The 19,965-nt window shown below is 34.8% G+C and overlaps 1 protein-coding gene and 1 long non-coding RNA gene across 3 annotated transcripts in view; one reads left to right on the plus strand and one right to left on the minus strand.

The window, feature by feature from the left end:
* Window positions 1–19,965, minus strand: part of DPYD (dihydropyrimidine dehydrogenase) — an 878,551-nt gene that overhangs the window by 414,568 nt on the left and 444,018 nt on the right. For both annotated transcript variants that reach the window (XM_086717643.1, XM_025935274.2), the window contains one exon: window positions 9,800–9,984. In XM_086717643.1, the coding sequence (XP_086573769.1) occupies window positions 9,800–9,984 (185 nt within the window). The remainder of the gene's footprint in view (window positions 1–9,799; window positions 9,985–19,965) is intronic.
* Window positions 3,846–19,962, plus strand: LOC147578190 (uncharacterized). The gene is made up of 4 exons (XR_015254909.1): window positions 3,846–3,929; window positions 4,728–4,880; window positions 11,974–12,070; window positions 19,867–19,962. It is a non-coding gene; the product is annotated as an uncharacterized LOC147578190 (long non-coding RNA).

A 19,965-nucleotide genomic window follows, 5' to 3' on the forward strand; every position in this document is an offset into this window, starting at 1 on the left:
ACTGAAGATATTAGAAAGACAAAATCCCTCACATAATCTCCAACCCTAAAAGTGGCAGAAGGTGAAAGATTTCATTTATTGATAAGAATACACATAATTCAATTAGCTTTATAGCAATGATCCTTTCGTACTGCGCTCAATTTTTAATTCCCCATCTTCAAAGTGTCCTTACAATTTTCTATTCTTGTTTGTTAACTCAGTATTTTTCATGTGAAAGATTGACAAGAATGAATAGGCCTCTCTAAATGTTCAGTCATATGTCCAAAGGTAGATAAAATTAATAATATGATTAAAAAGGAAAATGAAACATTTAAAAAAATATATGCAGAAGGGCATTGAAGAAATAGGAGACATGAATGATGTAACTTTCAATCTTGAATGAATCACCATCTGGGACTGAAATCACTTTTTAAAAGTCAATTTAGTAATGCTGAATTGTACCTCATTAGCAACAATGACAGATAGGGATTCCTATGGATGTGCATCTCATGGCCTCAAATCACAAACCAACACTAGGGCGAGCCTAGTTTTCCCATGCCATTCATTCCATCAACAAATCCACCAAAAGAAGTCACAGCTCAAAGAAAGAAATGGAATAGTTAGCAATGACTGGACTCCTCCTTTCTCTTCAAACTAAAATCACAACTACCAGTTTGTACTTACTCGCTCTATGGTGGGATTTTGGCATGGATCTCTCTCCGTTAGGTACTGAAATCACAAATTCATTTCACATAGCCTATTGAACTGCCATCAGATGGTAATGACTTTCTGTCACTCTTGACCTGAGGCAAATTTGAACTAGTGACCAAGAGGTTAAAGGCTCTGTATCTCATTACTAATCCCCTTAGACACCTAGTTCCCTCAACAACTACTGATTCTTTTACACCTCAATCAAACCAAAAGAAAATACACAAAAACCTCGAGCAGTAGAAAAGTAGGTCATCAACGCAAGGAATTTATGATAGTTTTGAAGAATTTTACAAACATCTATTTTAAAATGTACCCATATACTATATACAACTGAGTAGAATGACATTAACTGTTACAGAACTTCATTATAATCTTCATTAAAATATCATATAAGCCTCACTGTAGAGCTGGAAAACACTGTAGAAAGGTAAAACTTAAAAGACACCCGTGCTCTGTGATTTTATAGGTTACAAAAGACATTTTAGTCCTAGTATGAAGCCAGAATATTTGTGTCTATCTTCTAAGATTATTCTGCCACAAGAATTAGTTTCAAGGGGAATTGACAAGCTGGAAGGAATAACATAGATTCATAAATAAAATCAAAACAGTATCAGGCACCTTAACACAGAATCTTATTATAGGAATACAGCATATTAAATAAAGGATACAGTTTGAGGAAGAAAAAAAGACTATCATTTGGGAGGATGCACATAGACAAACTCATATATGTAGTTGAACCATTGAAACTAAACCAAAATTAACTTTTTGTTGTTGATGAAAGCTGACCTCAAATGGTGGCAGTGAATAAATAATATTCTGTAACCATTCAACTTCAATTCAGTGACTCCTAAAGTCATTTGTAAACACAGCAACCAGAAGGTTTTTTGTTTTGTTTTGTTTTGTTTTGTTTTGTTTTGTTTTTAATGCTTAATGTCCCAATGCCTCCTTTCTTATTCTCTGCAGTTCCTCATAGTCTTTGAATTTCACAGAAAGAATTCTACCTGGAAGAAACAAGGTCTTCTTTTCCTTTTCATTATTTACCTATATTTGAAGAATCTCTATATAATTTCTTTCCTTTATTTGAATTTCTATCCCTTCCTCTATGCTTTCCATATTTATTCTTCCACTAATAATGCTTGTCTTTTGTCACTCAATATTTATCTTTTTACCACTACAAGTGCTTTCCTTGCAGCAACACGTAAATTTAGTTGATCCCTTCCACTACTAGTAATAAATATTGTGGTGTTTTAATGTTGTATCTAAGGGATAGTAAATTTAAATTAATAACATGGCTAAGGATTGCTCTAATGATGTAATCAAACCAGTAGGTTTTGAGATGATGGTTTCCATATATTTGGAACAATTTTATTTAACAAAATGTCCTATGTTGGTAAGATCATCTTCTCAGAACTACAAGGACTACTTCAGGGAAAACGAGCCTCTTATCTAGGATTAGAATTTAGAAGAATTTAACCTGTATTCTATTTCCACGTTGGTTCTTAGTAGGCAATGTACCATGACGAGATACACTCGATGTACCTCTACTTTTTGTAATAAAATTTGTTTATATGTTAATACTAAAACAAAGTAAATTCCCAATCTTCTAAACAATCGTATTTTGGTAAATTAGTAACATTTTTGTAAATTAATAATGACACTTTGTAAATACATTTGGTAAAGAAGGACCTTAGACACTTTATAGGTTCCCTTAACAAGTTGGTTGCATCTAACAGACTTATTATTGGATTAATTTCTTCTCTCCATTCCCTATGTGAGACATACAAAGGGAAGACAAGGAGTGTTGAATCTTTGTAATGGGTAGAGTACCCTGTGTGCCTATGGACTTCTTATTCCACCACTGAGTTGTGTATTTATTGAGTCAGTGGTATGTTCCCCACCCCATTTGTGTTGGTTATAAATGTAAAATAAAATCATATAAATTGAAGAGCTATAGGAATGTGAAAAGAAAGGGGGCTGATTCTGTGAAAAATAAGCTGAATGCTTTCAAAAGATATAATAAAGGGGAGTTGATGAAAAAAGAAGTCATTGCATCAAATAAGATGTGGGTTAAACAAATGAAATGACAAAAGACAACCATACAAAAATCCAGAAAATTGCTTGGTATGTTTCTTGAAGGTAGTGCTCTCACTTTAAAAAACAAAACTAGAAGTTGTAGGCGGTATATTATGTATAGGTTTACACAAGAAACATGATAGAACTGTAACCCTTGGCTACAAAAGAACTCAACCCTTTTTTTTTTTTTAAAGAAAAATGAAAAGGAGAAAATATCTATGTTTTAAAATAAAATGATATGTTTGGGGCTCCTGGGTGGCGCAGTCGGTTAAGCGTCCGACTTCAGCCAGGTCACGATCTCGCGGTCCGTGAGTTTGAGCCCCGCGTCAGGCTCTGGGCTGATGGCTCGGAGCCTGGAGACTGTTTCCAATTCTGTGTCTCCCTCTCTCTCTGCCCCTCCCCCGTTCATGCTCTGTCTCTCTCTGTCCCCAAAATAAATAAACGTTGAAAAAAAAAAATTTAAAAAAAAAAAATAAATAAAATGATATGTTTAACAATGTGTATATCCTTTTTACAATTTCCATTTTGACTTTTTCAAATTTATCAAGTAATTATTGATTTTTGTTTCATAGAATAAGAGACCTTTTTTATATTCCTATGTTTGTTTTTTAAAGGAATGTATTTGATTTAGCCAATTCATTGTTAATGAATGTTTTGGATTTACCTATATAATTAAAATGCTGCATCTTTATCCTCAATTAACAATTAGATTTACATGTTTAATTATATTAATTGAGCTAACTGTCCCTCTTTTATTTCTCTGGAAGTCAGGAGATGTGGAATATTAATAATCTTAGAACTTTTCTAGCCACTTATTCTGGTTAAGGTATATATACACATTTTAAGTGGTTATTTATTTTTGAGAGAGAGAGAGAGACAGAGAGAGAAAGAAAGCATGTGCACATGGGAACAGGGAAGAGGAAGGGGCAGAGAGAGAGAGGGAGAGAGAGAATCCCAAGCAGGCTCCACACTGCCAGTGTAGAGCTTGATGTGGGGCTCAAACCCATGAGTTATGAGATCATGACCTGAGTCATGACCTGGGTCATGGTAACCAAAAAATGTACAATGTGTAATAGAGGCTAAACAAATAGTAGTAATTATTACAACTAACAAGTAAATATAACAGTTCGTTCCAAGGAGGATAAAAACCAAGGACCACTTCTTTCGTGAGTCTTCTCTAATAGCTCTAGCTAACATTGATCTCTGTCTTTGACTACTTTAGTACTTATTGGTTTCACTAAATTTAGCTTTCCTTCATGTATATCATATATTTGTTTTCTATTTCACATTGGTAATCCTTGAATTCACATTGTTGTAAGCACCTTTAGAGAAGAAAGGTCATAGTTTATGCAGCTAATTTCCTTTTTTCCCAGTACAGAACTTTTATCTATCCACCTGTCCACATACATGTGCCCATACACACAGATACGTACACACAGACCCCCACACGTGCACACTGGTTAAATAAATGAATCCACTGGAAAGACTCAAGTGAAAGTGCAAATGAATTTTAAAACACAATTTTTTTGTGTCGCTATAGTCACTCTTGCAGTTACATACTCTTTCTTTGGGTACACTACCAAAATTATCTCAGATATTCAGTAATTCTTATTTAAGCAGAAGAAAAAAACAAATAAGCCTGGACTCCTAACATCATAATATTATAAACAACAAAGGTGAAGTCATATTGGATCATTTATTGGTACCACTAAATAAAGACAAGTAAGTTTCATATTAAAATAATGACTTTTAAAGAGAGAAATGTTGACAAATTGGAAAATGTTTTTCTCTGTATTAATACAAGATCTGACACTCTCACTTTTTATGCAAACAACTCCTACCACATTCCTGCCTCATTACATACCCCTGATTAAAATCCTAAACTGGGCATTCTTATCATGTTCTAACCCCAGTATGATTATAGATCTTTTCTCTCATTTTTCCTACGTATTATCTATGTTTAGGGACTCCACTACCCAGAATGCCTTTTGGTGAAATTAAAAGAAGCCATTGCACAGGTGCAAGGCTTAAAGAAGAAGCAGAAAGCACCTTTGTGAAAATTCAAGGAAGGCACTCCTTACTCTGAATAGAAGCAGCACAAAAGATACCATTGTTAGGTGAGTGGAGCCTGGTCAGATTTCAGTCAACGAGTGCCCGTTCTGTGAGTACCCCTTTAAGTTCCAGTAGTTCAAATCACTCAGGTTTTCTTATCCTCCTTCTTTATTTGTATCTTGATTTTTGCGAAGCCTTTGCTGACTCCACATTCTATACCCACATCCAGAGAGAATCAATCATTATCTCTTCTATGTCATCCTGTGCCATTACATTTTTTATTAGTGCATTTATTATATTGTATTAGATGTATGTTTACACAACTGTCTTCCCTACCAGACTGTGAGATTTTTAATGGCAAGCTTCATGTTTTAACTCACATTTATAAATCTACTGATGAGTACTATCTAAAGAAGATAGCACTATTTTTTTAATGTTTATTGAATGAATGAATGAATTAATTAATTAATTATTCCATGCATGAATGACAGCTGGATGTATATGGATGGATAAATAAATGGCTAGATAAAATGCTTTTATAATTACCTGAAATAGCTTCTTTAAATCTTCATCTGTTAAAATCTTATACTATTTTTCTATTCAAAATCTCCTATTATATATTTCTTCTCTAATACCATTTTAACAACTCTAATTATCATTACTCATTTATTAATAAATAGTTTATTTTTCCCTGAAAAGACCATGCCCTGAAGTGATGAAGTAACTTGCCTGAGGTCACATGGTTCAAAACTGTTAGAACTGGGTTTGAAATCAGGTCTATTTAATTCAGAGTCTAAATTTCCAGCTGCTGTATTTGTTACCTCTCTTCATTTATTCACTTTGGTACTCTCCCAAAGCCAAGTGCCTTGAGTCCAGCAGCTGGTACTCAGTAAGTGGTAACTGGTCAAATTAACTAAAAAAATTTAAGTGGAGCTCTCTTCAGACAACTATGGGAATTACTGAAATCCCAACAGGGATATCTTTAAATAACCTCATGTGTCTGAAAAAGCATATTACAAATAAATCCAAAATATCCAATCACAATAAATGCATGCATGAATTAATACTATAATGTGGGTATTAAATCATTTTTAAAGTATACTATCTAATGTTACATTTCCTCCCAAACTAACACAAAACATAAGATAAGCAGTGATAAACCTTCATTCATGAATACATTAAGGCATTATAAAATTTTTCTTAACGAATGTTGCACTTGAAGGAAACATTATTTATTTACAGTGTTAATGAACTTATATAACAAACTCATTAGTTTTCTTAACTCCTCTTTCAATTCCTTTAAAATGAATTATCTCACTCTATGCATTTCTCCTATTTAATAGATGAATACGCTCTTTATTTTGAAGGCATAACAATACACAAGCATGGTCACTGGCTTGTAGAGACAGATCAGTAGGCAGGCTTCCCTCAGGAAACAGAGCTACAGAACACAAAGGAGGAACGTGTTTCTGAAAGCAGAGGAGGACTCAAAGGCTGAAGGGCAGGTAGGATCTAGACAGATGACATGAGTGGAGTAGGGGAAAGGCCCAGATTCAGGAGAAATCTTGGTGTGCTGGGGAAAATGCAAGTTGGCATCATAAGTTAAGGAGTTTGGGCTTTATCTTGACTGCAAAAAGGAGCTTCTGAAGGGTTTTAAATGAGGAAATTAGGATCAAACTTATACTCTAGAAAGATGACCCTGGTGGCAGCATAGGCTCATCGGATTTGACAAGGGAAGAAGTGGAGGCAATTTGAAGAGGTGATAGAGGCCAGAACTAAGTTAATGACAGTGTGGAGAAATAAAAATCTCACTTTGTCTATATGTTCCTTTTTAGTCTTATCACTGCTTAGCACTTTGCAACCAACAGGCAGGAAGGTGGAAGTGTTGATTTTACTTTACAGAGATTTTACCTGCCTTCCATTTCTACTCCATCTTTAAAATGCAATTCAACACTTTGTTTGACAAGTCTAAACCCTTCAGCCAAATCCAAAACTCTTACCGGTCACGAATTTTTTATTTTATATTTCAAACACTATCGTTCCTAGCAATATGTATTTTTAAAGCACGTGCACTTTTCTTTTTCATCATACCTCAAAGTCTGTTTCTTTTATGGGTAAGGAGAAGCTAAGTAAAATGACTGCTCATTTTTTTCAGTACACATTTATTATATTCAGGGAAGTAAAAAGATAAAAGTAAAGTCAAAAGAAAAACATCTTTAGAAATGCTTTCGAATGAAAATTGTGAAGTAGTACAAAACCACCACAATCACAAAGATAGTAAATATTCTCTATGTACTTTAATTTAAAATCTATAAATAGATTTAAATATTTAGAAAAAAATTAACACATGCCCTTTGCACTGTCCTTCATTCAATTTTACCTTTCAATTCTCTTTAGCATCTCTGCCTTCCCATCATTTTTAGTTCTGCGAACTGAATTCATGCATTCACTAGGTTGAAACCTAGTATAAGAGCCTTCTCTCTCATCTCCTGACTCTCTTTTCATTTCTTCAAGAAGTTAACAGATTGGTCAGTGAGATGTCTGGTCAACCAAAAATTGTATTCGGCCCCCAAAACAGGCAAATTAAAATAATCATATGAAAGAGTCATTATAGAGATAGAATTGACCAGATATACAAGAGAGAGAAGAGGAAAATAAAATTTGATAAAAAGTTCCTAAGTAAAGATGTACACAACAGTGTTATTTTATATTAAGAAAAAGGTGTGTGTGTAAACACACTAGTGTAAATCTTCCAACCATATTTTCTTTAGAAGTATCTCTTATTCTGAGACTGTGTTGTTTCCCACTTCTCTCATAAACTTCCTTACTAATATATTTCTTGTATATATAATATAGTAAATGTTATAACATGTTTAAGGGCTTACTTTAATGCCATTACACAGTGAAATAAGAAGCTGTCAGTCCTATTTTGGTTTTGAAATTGATTTGAAAACTGTATTAGTCTGAGTAATCTAGAAATCAGTAAGCTAGAAGTCTGAACAGGGGTACCTGGGTGGCTCAGTCAGTGAAGCAACTGGCTTCCGCTCAGGTCATAATATCATGGTCTGTGAGTTCGAGCCCTGCATTGGGCTCTGTGCTGACAGCTCAGAGCCTAGAGCCTGCTTCGGATTCTGTGTCTCCCTCTCTCTCCGCCCCTCCCCTACGCATTATCTCTCTCTCTCTCTCTTTCTCAAAAACAAATAAACATTAAAAAAAAATAGAAATCTGAGGAACACTGATGTAGAGGATTTCAAGCTGGGTACCAGAAACGTTAAATACTGGAGGTGGAACAGGTTCGGGAGCACATATTTAGTTTAAAGCAGCGAATGAGAAGTGTAGGTAACCAAGTGGAGATGTCCAGTGAGTCTGAAATATACATCAGCACACAAGTAAAGATTTCCAGAGGACAGCTGGAACATGGAAGAACACAGATGGAAACACAGATGAGAGAGTTATGCAGGAGAAGGTGCAATGGGGATCCTTGAGAGTACTGTGACAATAAGTAAAATGAGGAAATAGAACTACAGGGTGATAAGTTTTATGACGGAAAGAGCAAAAGGAGCCAATTTAGGAGTCCATCCTAGGCAGTCAAACAGCTCCTCTGTGTACGTCTGAGGCCATGGGGACTCTCCAAAGTACAGGTGCTCCAGAGACTGGAGCTGGAGCCACAACCAGCTTTTCTGCTTTGGGTTTCCAGGTTTCTGCCTGTTAAATTGCATTCCTTTTCCTTTTTTTTTTTTTTTTTCCTAGCCTAGTTCCTTCTGACTTATACTGATTTGGAGAGCATTATTAATTTTACATTTGTCATCTCCACAACACATTGTTTCCTAAATCACACTTTTGTCCCTATGCATGACCCAGAGGCTGGTTACACTCGTTCTTAGAGCCCTGTATTTCTGGGATACCATATTATGCCCAAACCACAACATCCCAAGCCCCACTACTCAGAGACGCTGGGCTGAGGTGGGAATAGGTCAGTGAATTGAGCCTAAAAAGATGATATAATCAGTACTGGGTCCAGGCTCTACCTAGTAGATAAGTAGTTCCTGCCCAGATTACAGAAAAAGTAGGGGGACAACCAGAAAAGACTAAATGGTCATGGCAAAGTGGAAGAAAACTATTCAAGGAAACATTAAAGACAAAGTAAATTTTATTACCATGTGAGAAACAAAGAAAAGAAACTGAAAGAAGAGAGGCAGACAGCATGTTATGAATAGGGAGTCTTTCCTGAATAGGAAAAAAAGAAGAATTTTATTAACAAGAGCAAATTTTTCCAGAAACATTTTATATAAAGGAGATCACTATATCTGTGTTTAATTAGATTATAGAGCAAGAAGAAAACAAAGCATTTTGTCAAAAAGTAAGACAACTGAGGTCTAGTAATTATGGCTTTTTTCCCCCACGACCCTCTAGTTACTGTAAGAGTATGTTTGACTTTATATTTTATCATTTTTACATTCTGCATTTGTATCATGAACCTAACTAGTGAAAAATTACAATTGAAATTTATAAAATACTTGTTTTCTTTTCAATTAGGTACATAATTGGTACACAATTAGGTACATAATTTGGGAAGTGGATAGGAACTCATCTGATTCAAATGGACAGACAACATGGTATTCTGGACTGTGTAAGATCATTAGGAATATAGATCTTATCTGCTATCATCTTGTGTACCATCCAGATTTGATAAATGTATTATCTATGTGTTTAAGCCATTAATAAATATTTTGAAAACAGCAGAACTAGTAACTTCATGGCATTTCCCTGTAGAAATGCACACTGAACTCTCAATCAATTAAACAGTTCTGCTATCCAGTCCATGTTAAAAAAATTCTATCCAACTTAATATACGTATATAATGTATTTCATATATGGTTATTATATGTCATATATAAATGCTGTCATGAATGAGTAGCAAAAATAAATGAGGAAGTATGCATCCATTGGAAAAAAATGGCTGAAAGTGATGGCAAATGCCTACCTGTATATATTTGTGAATGTACCAAGAAGCCTGCTTTCCATCATTCACTGATTCCACTGTAGTGTTAGCCACACCAACAATATCACCACCTGCGAACACCCATGGTTCACTGGTTTGCATAGTTTCTGGATCTACTTCTGGGAGATTCCATCTGTTAAATTTTAGAGGGCTCAAGGCTTCTTTTACTGTAAGAAAAAAAAAGTGAAAGATAAGAGGGAGGCAATGACTGATTTGTGCATCACATAACAATAATTTGAAAATTAAAAAAATTATGACTTAATTATTGTTCTAGGGACTCAAACAACTGGTTTTAATGAACCATAAAAATGGAAAGTTAATGAAATATCTGAGTTAATAATATATTCAAGGCATACTGATTTAACCAATTCAAAGTATACATCACAGGTAGGTATTAAAGACTACATATTTGGGCAATACTTCAGCTCTGGTATTTATGTATAAGAAGTACAGATCCATGAAGAAGGAAAGTACAGCCTTTCACATGTTTGAATGTGCATATAATCCATTTAAATCCCTTTAAATGAATATAAAATGAATTTTCTAAAATTTTGTTTGTCTATACCATTATTTTCACAAATACGATATCACTCATAAGATCCTAAATTTGTTCCTGTGTGTCACAGATGTAAGTTATATTGTGAATTTGGGTGAATGGCCAGTCTCCTTTCACAACAAGAAATTTTATAAACAAAACAAAGCCTTCTACATTTTCACCAAATTATTCGCACCTAATGCTAAACAATTTGATGGACCCACAATATATCTACATAAGCCATCAATTTCTTTTTAAAAATTTTTTAAAAGTTTTACTTATATTTAAGAGAGAGAGACAGAGCATGAGCAGGGAAGGGGCAGAGAGAGAGATGGAGACAGAATCTCCATCAGTGCAGAGCCCGAAGTGGGGCTGGAACCCACCAACCATCAGATCATGACCTGAGCCGAAGTCGGATGCTTAACTGACTGAGCCACCCAGGTGCCCCTCAATTTCTTTTTATTTTATAGAAATCAACAAATGCAAACACTACCATTGGTTCCTTGTGGAAACTGCTCTATAAAAGAGTTTTAAGTTATTTGCTGTGCTCCAGTAAATCTAAATGTGTCATGGAAAAGGAAGACTTTGAGTTCCTTTAAGAAAAATATCTAAAGTGGGGCGCCTGCGTGCCTCAGTCCGTGAAGCGTCCCACTTTGGCTCAGGTCATGATCTCACGATCCATGAGTTCGAGACCCGTGTCTGGCTTTGTGCTGACAGCTCGGAGCCTGGAGCCTGCTTTGGATTCTGTGTCTCCCTCTCTCTCAGCCACTCCCCCGCTCATTGTCTGTCTCTTTCTGTCTCAAAAATAAACATTAAAAACAAATAAAAAAAAAAAAGAAAAATATGTAAAGGAATCTTTGAGTAGACACATAATCCAGATATTTGGAAGAGATCACAGAATGTAAGTTATAGAAAGGGTTTAACAAGAGAAGGGCATAAAGGTAGATAGCACCATATATAATGGAGCAAACTGAGCCAGTGTTTAGGATTAAATGTTCTCTCCAGGTTTTCCTGTCATGGATTTTAAGTACAGCATCTCAAGACAGACTTGTGGAGCTAGTCTTTAATTCAAAAGAGAATATAACAACTTAAACTAAAGAGACTGTAAGATTTTGGAACACAAAAGTTAGTTGTTTAACAAATTAATGAGTTAGTTTAAAGGAAAATAAGCAAATGTTAAAAAAATGTTATTCTGATATCTAAAACCATTTCTTCTCAATAAAAATGGAAAAACAAGACACAAAAATAAACCTTTGTAGTTTTTCTACTTGAAAAATATTAGAATTTTAGAAAACTATTGAGGAATTACTTTGTGTGTTCCCTACAAGACTGTAGGTTCCATGAGAATAGCAATGTGTCCATGCTATTGGGTACTGTACCACAAAGCCTAGTACAGTACTTGTAGCATAAGAGACACACAATTCAGTAGATGAGTGAATGAATGAACGAATGAACGAGCAGCTGGATTAATGCTATTGTGCTCAGGTTTTTATTCAAAAATCTAATACTGTTTATATCTCTGATGTGATTTCACCTTTCACCGAGAGTAAAATTAAATATTCATGTAATTATTTTCAATGCAGAATGGCATTTTGAGAAGATTTTTCTAATGTCTTTAAAGGTCACATGAAAAGACACCTTTATCATTTGTTCCCCACATCATAACAGATCATCACTACCATCTGTTGATAGTTATCTGAGTTGCAAAAAAGTCAATGGTGAGTATGGCTTGTCAGTTCAACCTGTTGTAATAATGGTAACTGGAACATACCGTCATTGAATGGTTTATGTAATGGGAAATAGAGTAAAAAATAATTCTCCTGTATAAGAAATGACCTTATTTGTCCAAGACTTTGGTACAACTTTGCTCTATATAGAGAACTGAAATAAAGATTTTTAAATGAGAAGGAATTCAAAATTATTTCACCAGGAGATCAAAGCCCTTTTATACATTTTTCTCATTTTTTTACAGAAGTATCCTTGAAGGTGAGCACAGATTTCACTCTAAGCTTGAGCAAGGTAGGGATTATGCCTTAGTTATCTTTGATTTCCCTTAGCAGCTATTAGAGTCAAAGACATATATACTGTGAAGTTATTGAAGCTTAAGCTTCAGGCTCTCTCACTTGCATGGTCCTTTTTTAAGGCCCTGTGCCTAAATTTGAATTTGTAATTTTTTTCTTTTAGATAAAAGAATCCTCAAATTATATAAGCTTCAGGCCTCATAAAAGTTAAACTTACCATTAAATACAGTGCGTTATACACAATAGGTGCTGAATAAATGCTCATTGAATTAAACTGAAGTTCTTGATTAATGCATTTTATAATTTCTTATGACTTAAAAATGTAAATAGTATGATTTACTTTACTATTAGAGCTCTATCACTAACTCAGTCATTAAGTAGTTAGGAGATGTTACTTAAGTTTAATAAGTAAATCTTGCATTTCTTAAAATATTTAGCACCAATACCATAAGCCACCTAGGATCATTTATTTGTGAATTCAAAAGCACAATTCTATTCATGGGTCTTTCCATTATGTATGTATTATTTTATGTCCCTACACACTCATACATACTCATGTTTACTCTTGAAACATGCTATTTCCTCAATATTTGATTCATTTATACCTTGAAGACTTGGGCCTGAATATTAACTGTTTTAATTGTTTTATTATTTGTGATATCCAACTAACCTCACTAATAATCAAACAACTCTCTGATACTGTGTGCCAAAATAGAAAGGATTTTTCTTTTGTATTGAAAATTATTTCAGCCCACTTTTATTTATTTATTTTCTTTTAAAAAATTTTTTTTTCAACGTTTATTTATTTTTTTTGGGACAGAGAGAGACAGAGCATGAACGGGGGAGGGGCAGAGAGAGAGGGAGACACAGAATCGGAAACAGGCTCCAGGCTCTGAGCCATCAGCCCAGAGCCTGACGCGGGGCTCGAACTCACGGACCGCGAGATCGTGACCTGGCTGAAGTCGGACGCTCAACCGACTGCGCCACCCAGGCGCCCCTTTCAGCCCACTTTTAAAAACTATCTACTCAATTTTCCCCCTAATCTTTTTAGAGGCCTTCAAGTTTAGCATCTCCATAGTTTGATTTAAAAAATAAATAGAAAAAAAATGAGGTTAAGCAGTTGGTTGTGATGTTATTAAATATTACAGCAAAGCTTACATCAGTCAAATTAGAGATCATTTGTTTCCACTTTAATATCTAATCTTTTGACTTGTTGATACCTACAAAGGATCTTTGGAAAAACAAAGCATGGACAAATTTATATGAATATAAAATTCTACAGTAGGTAAAAAAAAATGTTTTCTATCAGTAGCACTAAGCAGCTAATGCAAGAATGAGTATTCATTACAACTTGAACATCAAATGATTAGGATCATTTCCCTGTTGGCACAGTGGACTCTATATTTAAGTAGATGATCTATATCTGTGTATGTATGTATATGTGTATTTCAGCATTTACAATAAAATAGAGGGAAAGCAATGGGGGGAGATAATCCATCAATTTATTGAAACTTTGACTCAGTTTATGGATCCAAATAATACCTTTTATGACTTCAATGACTCTTTTGAGATATAGCAGTTATTTCTATTATTTAACCATATTTTGTAAGCTCCAAAGTATTCAATTTAGAACTGAAATCAAGGATTCAGTGGAAAAAAATCCATGTGCATATTATGCATAATTTGTCAAAAAGAAGTTCTTTTGTTTAGCTGTTTCTTACGAGGAAGACTTTCATCCTCCTCATCATTGTAACTATCCTTCTATGAACTCCTCACACACAGCTCACTTACATCTCTGCTGATACATTTAAGTTGAAATACAATGAAAATAAATCTCAGAAGCACATCTTCTGTTCTGCCTTTATCTAGCTTGGAAGGAGTGAAAGCATAAGTGGATGAAAAATGTATATTTACATTTGCAAACCAAATAACTACTTGCTATTTCCTATGAAGTGTTAAATGAATATTAATAGAAGGACTGTATTTTTTTTCTTCCTTGTTTATAAAATAACAGGATATGAGCACTTTCACCACAGATTTCCATGAGATTGCATCTTGATGGAGACTGCAGCATATGTCCCAATAGCTCCAGAGTTGAACAGAAAAAGAACTTGAAAAAGAACCCTAAAACATGCTTATTCACAGTCTATATTATTCTGCAAATGGGAGAGAAATGTGTTAAGTGATATGGTGCCTGGAATTTTATGCAGTCCTTAAAAAGAACGAAAACATCCTTAATTCATACCAAACACTCAAGATTTATGTTAATTTTCTGCTTTAATTACTACTATGTTCGAATGAGCTTATTTAAAAAACAAAGACACTCCGAGGTAGCTTTAAAACAAGAAATGGTTTTGAAATAGGAACTTTTAGTCAATTTAATGTTATGCATGAAATGATTTTTTTATATAGACTTAATTGTATTGTGACACACAAGTTCTTCAATAAGCCACAGCTTAAAATTGCAGAAACCGTCCCTCAGGGACACATCACTAGCAGATGCAGATTGCCAAGGTCAATTAAACTGATGTAGCTGTGCTGTCATATACGTAGAAGAGAAACCCACAAGCATATGACAAGTATATTTCTCAGTATTTATAAAAAGATGTCAAGAATGTTATATTTTAGTACATAAATATAAATTAATTCTGCATAAACAATAAAACAATACAACAGGAATCATAATGAAGAAGGATTATTAGTATTCTTTGAAGTGTTTGATATGCTATAAAACAATAGGGGGATAAAAAATTTCAACATTTATAATAAAATGATATTTTGAAAACATGGATGAATTCATCTATATGCTTGTTGTTTAATTTTGCATAACCTATTAGCCAATAGAACCAAAGCACATGAAACAAAAAGGCGAGCTGAGGCAATAATCTCAGTGATTCAGAGCTGAAAGCAAAATCTCACCAAGAGCAAATGAATTCTAATTACAGGGCCAGGATATCAGAGTTCTGTTTCAATAGAATAATCTGGGGTAAGGAAAGGAAAGAACCAGAGAATGCCTTCCACTAAAAATATCAATTCCTGGGGCGCCTGGGTGGCTCAATCGGTTGAGCATCCAACTTCAGCTCAGGTCATAAATCTCACAGTTCATGGGTTCGAGCCCCACATCAGGCTCTGTGCTGACAGCTCAGAGCTTAGAGCCTGCTTCAGATTCTGTGTCTCCCTCACTCTCTGCCCCTCCCATGCTCATGCTCTGTCTCTCTCTCTCTCTCAAAAATAACATTAAAAAAATTTTTTAAATGTTTAAAAAAATATTAACTCTGGATGGCATGAGCTTTTCTTCACATCTCCGTTCTGCCTCTAAGTATTTGAATCAATATGCAATCCATTCACAAACACAATGGAACTCACAGTGAAGATTCATCATTTTCCTTCTGTAAACCCCACAAAAGTTAACCTTTATTGTGCACGTTCCCATTCCTTCAGGACCTCAAATATCATCTCTTATTCTCCTTAGAATATTGTATTTCTCATATTTCTCCTCTCTTCTCAACTCCTATTTTGAAAAACTTTAGTTTTAGAATGGTTCTCTTTTCTCACTCTAACTTCTTCCTTTACCTAATTTTAGGGTAATTTATACTGACTGCCTTCTTTCTTCACCACCCAATTATTCCTTCCAGTCTGTCCCTTTAATAAAAACATGGTCTCCATGGTCCCTAAATTCTGTGACCTCAATCCTCCCTTCTGCCTTCCTGTAGCATCCAATACTTATATCACATTAATGTTAATCTCTTTCTTTGACTTGCAGAATGCTACAGTATTCAGGCTCTCCTTATCTTTAAACTTTCCTTCTTGGCGTCTGGCACCGCCTCATCTCCTCTTCCTCCTCCCAGTCATGTGCCTTTAACTTCATCTCTATGAAAATGACTTCAAACACAACCTTGAGCTCTTTTATTCTGGCACTTGTAGTTGCCTGTTAGAGATTCCAGTGTGGATGCTGTACTGTCCCTTCCAAATCATCACTTCTAAAACCCAGTTCACAAGCTTCTCCTGGGCCTTTCACCATCTCTTGATTGACATTAGTAAGTTTGCTGTTTCAAGTCTTTTACTCATTGTGACCGCTATTTCTTTCCTCTTCTCCTCAAACTTTTGATGGATGAAGCTCTTTTTTCTTGTCCCTGCTGTCAGGGGAAGACCTTGTCTCATATTTCATAAAGAACGCAGAGGTTATTATATGGGAACTCCCTGGTCTTCCCATTGTCCACACTACAAACTTACTGAATCTGTATCCATTCTCTCTCTCTCTTCCTTCTTGTTTATAACAATTACTAAACTCTCCTTATCAAAGGCCAGTACCTCCACATGAGCCCTAGAATCTGATCCTCTCGTCTTTCTTAGGTAAACTAGGGATTTTCTCCCTAGATTGCATATTCTATTATCATCCACCCCCTCTGAATTGTTTCTTATAAGCATGTATCTACATGTACAGTATCTCCCATTTTAAAACCATTCCAGATCTGCATTTGCCTCCCAAAGCTTCACCAAAACTTTTCTCACTAAGATGATTAATTAGCTCTAGGTTGCCACATCCAATGACTCTTCTCAGTGATTACCTTGCTTCAGGAAAACTAGGGGTAAGGTGGGTGAGGCACCCAAAGAAAAAAACTTAAGAAGATCTTTATGTTCAGAACCTTAGGCTCAAGTGCAGGTAGGTACCTCACTTGTCTCACCTTAATTGTGGCACTGCCTTTTCCATTTTGCAGCAGCATTTAACAGATGACCACTTCTTCCTCATAAATGTCCCTTAGCTTGCCTTCAATGACAAGACACTTTCTGATTTTCCACCTGCCTCTGTGATCACTCTTTAATCTCCACTTCTGCTTTTTCCTAGTCTCCTTTGTCAAAATACCTAGAAATAAATCCTAAAAATCTTAGCATAATCTTTGAATCTTCTCTCTTCAATAAACTCGACATCCAATCAGTTACCATGTTCTGGCAATTCATCTAAAGGCAACTCTCCTAGTTACTTCTTACATCTCATATCATCCTCACTTAATGAAGAACATTAAGAAAAACAATCAATATTTACTGGTCCTCTGTTTGAGGCAGGTATAATACTGTACAATTCTATATAATAATCTCATTTGGACCACAAAACAACTCTTTAAGGTACATATTACCATCTTAAATAGAGCCAAGGGGTGGCAGAGGTGGTATTCAAATCTAGTTATTTCTGACTCCAAAGCCCTCCTTGCCACTGACCTTTGGTGTGGGGGCAAGAAAAAGCCAGGAATGGTCCAACAAGGGTCTCTTAAAGCTTCACAACTGGGAAGGAACTAAAATGAAGCAGAAGGGATTGGAAAAACCACAGCAAATTCTAATCTCGACCAGCTTTACAGATAAGTAGCCTTTAGGTCAACTCTTCCAGTGGAAACTTTTCTTTTCCCTTTTTGGTAAATTAACCACAACCACTTTCTGTTAACCTAGTCACTATGTGACTTCATTTTAGTTATTTGCTTTGCCTCCACCACTCCTTGAGTTTAAGGACCATACCTGAGTCAGCTTCTTCCCCAGCATCTAGCACAAACTGGTACATAAAAGGAACTTGATGAATGCTTTTTGGTTGAAAAAATGTAATATCTGTCCATTCCATTTATTTGGCACTCATATTATCCTGTCTTGATTATTCTTCCTGTGTATCATACTTCCACAATTAGAGAAAGCTCATTGCAGGGAGGAAATCCAAATATTTTCCTTTTATTTAAAAAAAAAAGCTTCTAAAAAAAAAACTTCTATAGTGACAAACACACTGACTAGGAAAGAATATGCACTTGGTTAATTTGATTGATTTAACTATTCCAATTTTCCTATTGTTATGGTTAAATAATGTTCAGTTTATATATGCTTGTAGAATTCAGGCAGTGGGAAAATACAGATTTAATTCTCCTCCCTTCCATGCTTAGAACAAGTTTAAGCTCCCCAAGTTAAATACAAAAAAAAAAAAAGGAAAAGAAAAAAGAAAATGGACGTCAATACTAGCCTGTAGCAACTCCTTTTGTTTTACTTGTATTCTACAGGGAGTGCCATTCTCATTTCCTAAACTGACCAACTAATCAATTAAGAATTAAAATTGTCCAAGCACTTCACCTTGATTTGCTTATTTTCTCTGCAATAATTTCATCTATTTAAAACCCTAAACTCCTTGAAGATTTGATTTCATTTTAACTGGAAGAGATCTCCTCAAGGAGGTCAATGTCCTTGAAGGAAATATATGGGGATTGTTTTCAAATTCTCTGTTGGATTCCCAAATGCTGTACTTTGATTTACTTATTTATATTCAATGATACCATCTACTTAAGACTACAAACTCCTGGAAGGAAAAGATCATCCTTTAATCTGATTTGGACCATAATCATCATAATTCTATGCACATTTGGATGCTTAATACTTCTTGATAATTAGGAGACAGTGAAAAAAGAAAGGCTACTGAAATATTCTATATATACTTCTCAGTGAAAGAACCTTTTAAAATGCTGAATGATATCATCAAGTGATATAAATAATTAAAGAAAGGGATTAAGAAAAATGTTTAATATAAGTCCCTATTTGCTACATTTAAGGCATAAATAAAAACAAATAGAAAGCTAGTAGTAAATTATACTACTGGTGAAAACAATATTATTAAAATATAAGTGAATACTGAAAAATATTTTAATTAACAAAATAAATCAAATGGAAAGATTCCCTAAATAGAGCTTTAAAAGTAAGTCTATGTGTGTTTGACTGCCATGACTAATTATGTATCCATGTAATGTGTGTTCAATTTGGGCTTATTTAAATAGCAGAAATGCTCATTAGCTTCAGTATATCTGTGAAGCTTCAGTAAACAGTTTAATGGTTTTTATGTTTAACCAATTTCATAAGTTCCTGTAATTTTAGCTTTAGCAGCTCATTAATGTTATTTTTTGATATCCATCTTATGCCTGTTTTTTTCCCTGTCAATCGGCTGTAGGCATACTTCAATGCAAACTTAAAACATACAGTAGAATATATTTTAAATAATTTTAGTACATCAGTAAATGCATAATTCAAAAATACAGCTTCTTTATATAGAGCATGGGTTTATTACGATGCAGTTAAGAAATACTTTGGTATTGGCAAAGGTTATTGTGTTCATAATGATAATAATGACATTTATTGAGAATGCCTCCATGAACTCATGGTTGATTCTGATCTAGGCAACATACATATTGTCTCTTTGAATCCTTACAAAATAGATGTTATTTCAATTGTACAGTTGAGGAAACTGAGAGTGAGGTAAGTTACACAAGTCACACTCTTAGGATTTGAACCTAACTACAGATCACTTACAGATGTACCAACTGGAAAAGCCCAGAGGTCTTCAGGGGTATTTGGAGATATATACCTAGAATTCAGGAGAGAGTCCTGTACCTTGGGATAAGATATAGTCATAAGGATGGATAAAGTTCATCAAAAACATAAATCCAGGTAAGAGTCAACCAGTTTATTTTTTACAGTGGCAGCAAGCACAACCTGAACTAAAGCCAGAGGGGGAATTATCAGCATCTCATGAGATTCAAGGTATTTCTGAGCCACGCAAACCAAGAAGAGATAAT

This window comes from Puma concolor, chromosome C1 (genome assembly GCF_028749965.1).
Source record: "Puma concolor isolate L17-30 chromosome C1, mPumCon1.1.hap2, whole genome shotgun sequence".
Taxonomy (NCBI): domain Eukaryota; kingdom Metazoa; phylum Chordata; class Mammalia; order Carnivora; family Felidae; genus Puma; species Puma concolor.